At 59.0% G+C, this 9670-nt stretch overlaps 1 protein-coding gene across 3 annotated transcripts; it reads right to left on the bottom strand.

The window, feature by feature from the left end:
- Positions 1–1012: 1012 nt before the first annotated feature.
- On the bottom strand, positions 1013–7374 carry GPRIN2 (G protein regulated inducer of neurite outgrowth 2). Of its 3 annotated transcripts, none has more exons than XM_035266138.3 (2): positions 7214–7374; positions 1013–2737 (listed from the first exon to the last, which is right to left on the bottom strand). In XM_035266138.3, the coding sequence occupies exon 2, from the start codon at positions 2729–2731 to the stop codon at positions 1355–1357; it is 1377 nt and encodes a 458-aa protein (XP_035122029.2). In that variant the 5' UTR covers positions 2732–2737; positions 7214–7374; the 3' UTR covers positions 1013–1354. The 3 variants fall into 3 exon arrangements, with proteins under 3 accessions (XP_035122029.2, XP_035122028.2, XP_035122030.2); XM_035266137.3 differs by lacking the exon at positions 7214–7374 and adding an exon at positions 4169–7163; XM_035266139.3 differs by lacking the exon at positions 7214–7374 and adding an exon at positions 6758–7163.
- Positions 7375–9670: the final 2296 nt, after the last annotated feature.

Here is a 9670-nt window from a genome sequence, read left to right as displayed (position 1 = left end):
GGAAAGGTGAGCCAATTTGAGGGTCCTGGGCTCCTAGGTGCAGAAGAGTCCCCAGGAACAGGCCAGGTCATGGGCCACGACCCCACAATAGACTTTTGGCTAGTCACAAGGGTGGACTGGGGGGCTATGTCCCAGGAGCTCAACACCAAGACCCAGGACAAGAACACAAACTCACCCCCATTCTTCACAGGCCTTGAGAAATCTTTGGGCAATAGTCAGACTGTGCCAAACCCCTGTGTTTCTGTCTCCCCAAGTCCCCTGGCCCCTACTGCCTAGCCTAGGTCAGGTCATGTGGGCAAGTGATCCCCCACAGCCTCACAGTCCCTACCCCAGGGCCCAGGGTAAAGCTCCTTCCCTGTCCCCCTCCATTCCTGCCCTCCCTCCTTCCATGAACTGCACCAGCTAGGAAGAAATCCTTAAAGCCAATGGAATGCGGTGAAATAGTGCAATTTTAGGCTCTGCAACTTATTTGAGGGCAAGTGGCTGCCCATTGTCTCCTTCCTCAGGCCAGCCTCTGGCACAATGACCCTGGATGCCTGGTAGCCTTCCGTAATGGTCAGCATCCTCCCCTGCCATCCCCAGCCCACACTATGAGCTGACCCAGGGCAGGGGCAGCCTCTGGCTCATTCACCACAGAAACACAGAACCCGGCACAGAGGATGCGCTCAGTAAATTCTTCTTGTAAATAACTGTACTGAACTGGACTGTGCGCATGTTACAGGGAAATCTCCCAGGCTCAGCCAGCCCTGGCTTTGAACCTTAGTCCCACCCCTTCCAGCTGTCCCGGGGGGGAACATCGGCTACAGCCTTGCCAAATGCCTGTGGTTTCATCTGTAAACCAGGGTGAAGAAGTGAAGACTCAACAAGCACAGTATGCAGCACACAGGGGGCCTCTGGTAACATCAGTCGTCTTCCCTGAAAACCCCAGCAGTCCCTCTCACCGAGGCCTCACACTTCATGTCAAGAATTCACTACTTCTCAGCACTGCCTTAAAATAAAGCCACCAAGAGTCTGAGGAGGAAACACAGCAGAGTTCTGAGGGTAGAGTGAACAAAATGACTTTTACAGAAAACTCAGGATCTTCCCTGTGCACAGTGCTGAATCCCTGTCTCAAAGTTCAGAGCCCAGAAGGTACAGAGATGTGGCCCTTGAAAATCAAGCCCTTAAGAAAACAGCCCAGCTGCATGGGGCAGGAAGCCCAGGCTGCAGTCCTGTGGTCTGGAGGCAGCTGACGTTCAGGTGACAGACGTGCCTGGCTGCCTGTGGGTCCAGGGGGCATGGAGCCCCCACCGTCCCTGGCCCAGGTCTAGGACCAAGTCCATAGGCCCAGGCCTGCTCCGGGCGCTGCAGCTCCTTACTCAGGGGCCGCACTGGAGCAGCCACAGCAGCTAGGGCGCCGCAGAGACTGCATGACGGCCCGCAGTGGCCCTCTCCGGCCCTCCACGGACAGGCTGTCTTCGCTGGTGGGCGCCCGCTGCAGCTGCTCAAACTGCATCTCAAGGTGCTTCTGGATGGCCACGCCGAGTACCTCCGGGTCCACTGCAGCTCCATACACCTCCCATGTCATGCCTTCAGCATCCCATCGCACATCCCGCACAGGGGACGATGCCTCCTCCAGGCTGGACCCCAGAGTTACCTCTGGGAACACGTGCAGGGCCACAGGCGCTTCCAGGGATGGACTAGTGGCCACAGCCTTGCAGGCCGCCACTGGGGCTACCTGCACACCCGCATCCTGGGCTGACAGTGGAGATGCCTCTGCAGGGGCCAAGTCACTGGCTGAGGTCATGGTCCACACATCTTTGGTCCTAGAGCCAGGCTCTGGTACTAAGCTGGTGGGACCCCAAGGGTGGGCACAGCAATGGGAGTGCCCAGGGAGCCCCCCAGACAACCTACAGTGGATCTTCACCCCATGCTGAGCCTGCAGCCCAGATTCGCTCACTGACGCCACTAGTTTGGGAAAGGCCAGGATCCCTGTGGCAGGCAGGGCATGGGAGCAGCCGCCAGCCCCTGCCTCCCTCATGTCACAGAGTAGAGCAGCTGGGGGCAGAGCATGGCAGGTGGTGGTAGCTGGCTGTTTGGGGGCTTTGGGGTCAGCCTGGGCACTGCTGCTGTGGGCAGTTGTGTCCCCCTGGTCTAGTGGTGGCACCAACACCTGACTTGCCCCCGGCATCCAGGCTGAGTCAGAAGTCCCATCCTCAGGAGCCAGGTCTCTTGCCAGGCCTACAGGGGCCTGACCACCCTGACCAGAAGTACCACCCGGCTGCAGCTGAGCCCTGTGGACAGGGGAGCTGCCAAGGGCTGAGCAGCTGAGACTGGCCTTCCGGGCACCACTGTGTCCTCGCATCTGGGTGCTACGGACCAGGTCCGAGTGGCTCCTCTGCATAGCAGCTGCACTGGGGGCCCGCAGGCGACACAGGTCACCACCGCCCATGGTGGACACATTGCCCACAGTGCTGCTCCGCCAGTGACCTCCAGCACTGGGTCGTGCCTCAGGGCCAGAGGCCCGTGCCGGCTCCATACTCTCAGGCAGGTCCCCCTCTTCCTCTGGGGCCCGGGGTCTGGTGCTGGCCTCGCCCAGCTGGGCCTGCCACACGGTGCTGCTGGCCCTCTTGCAGAGCTCTGACCTCTGACCCCGGCCTTCACCCAGCAGGCTGCAAGAGCTCTGGGACAGGGGCTGAAGGCGGGGGCTCAGGGGTGCCTGGGGACCCGGCTCCGGGCGGCTGGAGTTCATGGCTGCCTGCAGGAGAGAGAAAGGGAACGAGTGAAGTTGAGTTGGGTGGCAGCACCTAAGCCGATTCTACTGTGAGCTCCCACAGTCCTAGGTTCACTGGGAGACAGCTTCAGTCCCAGCCTGCCTGACTGGTCAGAACTGTACGCAAGGTGGTGACAAGACACCAGACACTTCAAATCAAGGTCATCCACATTAGACACAGGGATGACACTGCAAATTGTCTCATCATCAGTCCCAAGCAGTTAGAATCTGCCCTAGGGTGGGATCCTGGAGGCCGCCACCATGTCAGCTCTTGACTCTTCACTGGCTGGCTTGTGTGGGAGCGAGGGGAGAGGGCCAAATCTGCTGGGGCTTTGGGGATGAAACTGCAGCACTGGGGGTGGGGCTGTGGGACAACAGATCTTGGTCAACCAGCATGGAAGCACTATGGCCTCAACTGGCACAGCTGGACACGCCAACACTAGGCTAATTCTTCCGGGACTGGCAGTATCAACTCACTGTGGACAAGGCCTCGTGGTACAGAGTGGGAGCTCAGAGAAAGTTCAAGGATGAGGGAGCAATGACTAGAGGACTAGATGACTTAGAATCACCCTGGCCTCCCCCCAACCACCCCCATCCTCCCTGGCCTCCCCCCAACCACCCCCATCCTCCCTGACTTCCCCCCAACCACCCCCATCCTCCCTGGCCTCCCCCCAACCACCCCCATCCTCCCTGGCCTCCCCCCAACCACCCCCATGCTCCCTGGCCTCCCCCCAACAACCCCTATCTTCCCTGGCCTAGCCTGGCTAAGCTGGCATGTCTCTAGGGTTCCCTGACTCCCACCACTAGCTCCAGGGGCAGGGAGAGGCCCATGCATCAGCTTTTTCCACAAGGGACTCACTCAGCATCTGGTCATTGATTCCACAGCCGTCTCCTGAGCCCCTACTGCATGCCCAGCTCTGGGGCTGGAGAGCAAGGGATTCATTCAGACCTTTCTGTACCCCCGGGATGGTGCAGCAGTGAGATAAGATGCCCACCCAGTACCACCAATCAGACCCACTGTACATAACATTTAACCCCCACTTGCCCAGTGTACCTGCATCCTCATTGTTTCCCACCCTCCCTGCCATTGCTGTCACTTCCCCCAGCCACAAAGACTACTCTGGACTTGGCCCCTGACCCAGCTACAGCCTAGAGTCAGCTCTGGCCCTTTCCACCTCAGCATTTCTTTCCTGACCCTCCAGCCAGGCAGCCTTTGTCCCTGGCTGAGCATTGGGCCTGGGTGAATCAGTCTAGCCAACTGTCAGCCTCCCCACCAGCCTGAAGTTGGCAAAGCCTGGTCTGTGGTCTGCTCCCCTCCGGCTGTCCAACACCCAGCATCGACCTGACATGTAGTTGGCACTCAGAGAATATCTGCTGTGTGCCTGACCAAGAAAACAAGCAAGTACAAGAACATACCCACAGAGGAAGCTGCTGAGTGCCAAAAATGGGGTCTGTGGGTGGGCACTGCCAAGGCAAGAGAGCTCACTTTGGGTGAGAGATGAGAAAACGCTTCTTGGAGGACCAGTCACATAAGTTGAGCCTGGAGTGAGAGAAGCAAGGTGTCCGGGTGGAGAGCGGGGTGGGTGGGAAGAGAGAGACTGTGTCCAGAGCACACGAGGGAAGCAGTGGGGTCAGTGTCTGGGCCACCTCAGCCCTGGCCACAGCAGTGAATTAGGAAGATCACTCTGGGATTCCTTGCCAGGCAGGACCAGCTGGAGAAACAGGGTGGGAACAGGAGGCGGGAGCTGCATTTGGGCAATCCCGGCCCTGCCCTCCCACCCCAGGCTGATAAGTACTGCCAGGAAACAACCTTCTGGGCCAGGTGAGCAAGCCTACCCAAGAGGAAATTCAGGAGGGGCTGTGGGACTCGGTTTCTGTGTAATTACAGATGTCTTGCCAGCCCAGCACTCAGGAGATGGCTGGTGGCTATTGAGCCACAGTGAGGATGATACTGATGCTGTAGGCCCTGAGACTTCAGCTCTGCACAGCTTCCTGTGATGATGGAAAGGTTCTACCTTGTGCTGTCCAATAGGTAGTCACCAATGCTACGTGGGTACCAAGCACTTGACAGGGGGCTACGGCACCTGAGAAACTGAATGTTTAAGTTTTATTTGAATCTAACTGGCCACATGATGCTAATGGCTACTGTATTGAACCAGGCTGCTCTGAACATAGCTGCAGCCTGGTAAGGATGTCCCATCCCAGCTGCTTCATGGGGCTGAAACCAGACTTGTCCCCAAGAGGGTTGGGAAGAGGAGAAGTAGCCAAGAAAGGGTTCTGACCCAGGTCCTGCCCTCAAGGAGCTCTAAGATGAACGTACAAAGGAGGGCAATAAAGCCGGTAACAGCGACGATAATAACAGCTGCCAGGGCTGATCACTCGCCAAGTGCCAGGCACATGCCACATCCTTTGCACACCCTGCCTTTATAACCATGCAAAAGGTCTGATTTCGCCCTAGTAGAACTCTGGGAAGATCTTTTAGGATGAGATAAAGAACAGGCATACAGAGGTATCCAAGACCTCTAGTGTCCTTTGAACGATACCTTAACGTTCTCTCTCCAGCCCCATTTAATGCCGAAGTTGCAATGGTTGTGGTCAATGTCCCATGGCCAGTGCTGGGCTGTCCTGCTGCCACAGGTTCTACCTGTCAGCAACTGAGAGATCAACCAGCCTCACATGCAGCAATCAACCAATGTCACTCTGAGTAAAAGCCCCCAGTTCTCAGACACTTTCAGACTAGCCCAAACAGAGGCCATCAGAGTCCCGCTCCCACCATGCTGCCTCAGCAGAGGAGCTCAGGCCTTTGGGATGTGCCTAGGGGACTACCAAGACCACCACAAGTGGCTCCATCTCAGAGTACACTGTGACATCCACCTAAGCCCCCCTAGTTTTTGTTTGTTTGTTGTTGAGATGGAGTTTTGCTCTTGTTGCCTAGGCTGGAGTGCAATGTCTCCATCTCGGCTCACTGCAACCTCCATCTCCTGGGTTCAAGCGATTCTCCTGTCTCAGCCTTCAGAGCAGCTGAGATTACAGGTGTGCGCCACCGCGGCCAGCTAATTTTTGTATTTTTAGTAGAGACAGAGTTTTTTTGCCATGTTGGCCAGTCTGGTCTCTAACTACTGACCTCAGGTGATCCACCTGCCTCAGGCTCCCAAAGTCTGGGATTACAGGCGTGAACCACCACGCCCAGCCCAAGTCCCCTCTTGTTAAGTGGCAGGCATTTGGATGATGACTTATGTGTCCAGCAAAACCAAAACAGGAAAAGCAAACATATACGGTCAGGCGGAAAAACTGGTTCTATGTTAAAATATGGACCTTACCTCTCAGAGACCAGACAGAAATGCACGCAGCACAAACCCCCCATTGCACAGTGGGGATAGAGGGCAACCTCCAGGAGGTGGTTTAATCCACCCCAGAGTGAACGGGCCCGATAGGAACACTCAGGGCCAACTGTGGGCGGCGCAGCAAGGAGCACTCCTGAAGAGAGGGTTTAGAGGAGACAAAATCCACCCTTCACAATAAACTTGCCTTAAGGGCTACATGCCCCTGGTCATATGCTGTGCCAGGAAAGGGTTCTGGGGTAACCGTGGGGTCAGTGGCCTCATGGATGCGGCTCTACTCACCAGAAAGAGGCCTAGGCGCCCACCAGCCCCTGAGCTTCCTCCTCTGGGCAGGATCTACCCACACTCCCCGGGGGCACCTAGGTGGAGAAAGTGCCCCAGCCTAGAAGCAGCCTAGGCGGCCGGTGTGTCCCTAACTGCACGCTCACAAGCACTCACTCCCCAGCCTGGGACACACAGGCCCCTTTGCAGTACCAGTATCTACACAACTGCACTCTGCACACCAAGCACAGGCCGCCCCTGCTGCGGGGCCAAAGGCCTGAAGGCACCGCACCACACCACGCAGCCTCGCCCAGCACCGCTCCATTCCCGCCCCTCCTGCACAAAACCCACCCGGACTTAGGGAGAAGGGGCCTCAATACGGCACCGAAACGAGGCTACAGACCTTCTCGGGAGCAAAGGCAGCCACTGCAGGCAGATGGGGCTGAGGGCCGGGATAAGGATGCGGGGCAGGAGGAGCCAAAGGGCAGCGAAGCTGGGGGCGGGGTAGGCGGCGCAGGAGGCTGAGGGAGGGAAGAGGGAGAAGAGGGAAGGAGGAGCGATGGCAGGAGGGGTGGGGGCCGAAGGAGACAGGGTCCCGGACAGACTCGTGAAAAATGGGAGGATGGGCAGAGGAGACGTGGAAGAGGGGACAGCACAGGACAGGACAATGAGAGGCGGAGCGCCGGGAGTGCGGTGCGGCCACCGGGGGCGCCGGGCGCTGGACAGGGGCCGGGATGTCCGGGGTCTGAGCGTAGGCAGCGGGGAGGAGTGGGTTCTGGGGCTCCTGGGGCTCAGCAAGGGAGAGGTCCGCCCACCACGCCCCCCGCCCCCACGGGCGTGCGCGGAGCCGGCCTCTCACCCTCTCGCCCGCCCAGCTGCGCAGGCCGAGGGAAGCACTGCTCCTGCGGCCGCCACAGGTGCCCGGCGCCGCGACCCAAGATGGAGCCGGAGCCGACCTGGCCTGGGCCCGAGACGCCGCCCGCCGCCGTCGACCCGACCCGCGGAGCCCGCGCCGGGGACAGGGAAGGGCCAGTGGGGCCGCCGGCACCAGGGCGGCGGGAGGGGCGGCGGGCGGAGACCTCGCTCACCTGGGCCCGCCTCGCTCCCGAGCCCGCCCCCGCCCCCGCCCCGCCGCGCCCCGGGACCTGCGCCCGCGCGCCCCGGCCCTCCTTCCCGACACCTCCTAAGGCCTGGTCCCCACTGCCCTCGATCTTTTCGGCCCCGCCCCCACCGCGACAGCCTGTTCTCCAGGCTGCCCAGCGAACCCGCTCCCGCACCACGCCCCTCATTGAGGTCTCCGCGAAGGTGGCGACCCCCTCCCAGTCGCCTTCGCCATCCTGGCCCCGTCTCTCACTATTCCCTGGCTCCCGACCCCACCCACGAGACCCCCTTCCTATAGGGCCAGCTCCCCTCGGATACAAGGCCTGATCTCCACTAGCCTCGGACTTCCCGGCCCCAGGTCCCAAATCCTGGACCCACAGTTCCATCCTCTGAGCTCCACCCTCACGGACCCCAAACCTGACTCCAGTCTTTCGAGCTCCATGATCCTGGCCAGTCGCCGGGAGCCTTCCACCGGCACCCAAGACCCCAGCCTGGTGGAGTCCTTCCCCAGGTTTTGGTCTCCAGTCCCGCCCCTCAAGACGGGTAATCTACCACCCCTTTCCCCGCCCACGTGCCCCTACGCAGCCCAACTTGAGGCCTTCAGTCTCCCAGCCTGTCGCCGCGGACCCCAACAGCTGGCGAGCGGGCAGTGACCGTGCGGGGATGAGCCACCTCCACCGGAGCCTGCTTTCTTCCCCGCAATTCCCCGAAATGCCTTCCGCGACTCATGACACCGAGGGCCAGCCCAGGCCCTGGGATCTGCAGGCCCCACCCTACCAGGCTGAGGACCTGGGCTTGCAGCAGGCCCTCAACACCCTCCAATCTCCACAACTTCCGGCCAGCTTCAGGGCGCAGGGACAGGCAGCCAGGCTTCCCTTCATCCACAAAGGATTCCTGCTGTCCACCCCGGGCCACGTGGTATCAGGTGTCTGTAAGATCTCTGGGCCCCAGTCTCAGACACTTGGGTCTCAATGTTCACCTTCTTCCATTGTTCCCTGTCCTGGGACCCTAAACTTGTTTGCCCAGCCCTGTGCTGAGAGGTTTTCACTCCTCCCTTCCAGTGCCTTGGAGCCAACACTATCTCTAATTCTTCCCGTTTGAGGAGCAAGGGACCTCAGTCTGCCCAGAGACTCAGACTGCCCCAATTAGCCCTCTCCAGTGAGGTCTGAGAACAGCTCTCGGATTCTGGCAGATAGCTACCTTTGGCCAAATGCCCATGGGGGTGTCCACACAAGGTCCCGGCCTCTGGCCTCCCCAGTACACACTGCCTGGTAGGGAGATCCTGCTTAAAGGGGACAAATAGGGGATTTGTTTGCCAAGGTGAGAGCCAGCCAGCCGTGTCTGTCCAGTAATTAGGACCCCTCCTTCCACATCTGAGGCACCTTACTCATATTCCCTTTTTAGTGAAGTCAGCTGAGCCCCAAGAAGGGATGAACTGCTTGAGGTTACACTGAGAGCTGGTGCCAGATCCAGGCCCTATATCTGAGGTTCTCAGCTCCTAGGACATTTCAAGAACCGTGAACCTCACTGTGTGTGCTTCAAGGAAGCCTTCTTAGGGTGGGTTTCAGGAGATGTCTGCTATGCAGTCTACCTGCAGACACGGCTGGCTGGCTCTCACCACTAGGGCGTTGCCTTGGCTTGGCTCCCTGTTCACCTGGCCCCTTTCTTCCATTTATGGCCTGGCAAGGAGGCTCCCCTGGCTGTGGCAGCTGCCTAGGGAGAACCCAGGGTGGGGAGTCAGAGTCGAATTCCAATCTCAACTCCCCCACATATTCACTGGCTCTGCAACCCCACACCCAAGCAAAACTGTTCATCTCTCTGGGCATCAGTTTCCTCATCTGCAGAGAGGCAATAATACCTACCTAACAGGGCTGGGGGAGGAGGGTGTTTGTGAAAGTGTCCTGTGGAGTATCATTGCTGCTATCAGTCACTTGATCAAATATTTACTGAGCTCCTCCTGGGTCAGGTCCTGGAGATACAAGCTCCACTACATGGGAGAAGGAGGGGATGGGTATGTGTAGATTGCTTTGGTAGAGAGCAGCTCAGGCCTGAGGACCACATGCACCAAGTGCTATTTGCTCAGACTCTGAACCCTGACAAAAGAAGAATGAGCATGAGGTGCACTCGAGGGTCCAGCTGGGTCACACTGGGATGTCTGAGGCAGCATGTGGACAGGCGGGTTGCACCTACAGGACCGGAGTTTTTTGTTTGTTTG

Source organism: Callithrix jacchus, chromosome 12 (assembly GCF_049354715.1).
Source record: "Callithrix jacchus isolate 240 chromosome 12, calJac240_pri, whole genome shotgun sequence".
In the NCBI taxonomy this organism is placed as follows: domain Eukaryota; kingdom Metazoa; phylum Chordata; class Mammalia; order Primates; family Cebidae; genus Callithrix; species Callithrix jacchus.
The sequence above is the reverse complement of the archived record's forward strand: the minus strand, read 5'-3'. Positions and strand labels throughout refer to the sequence as shown.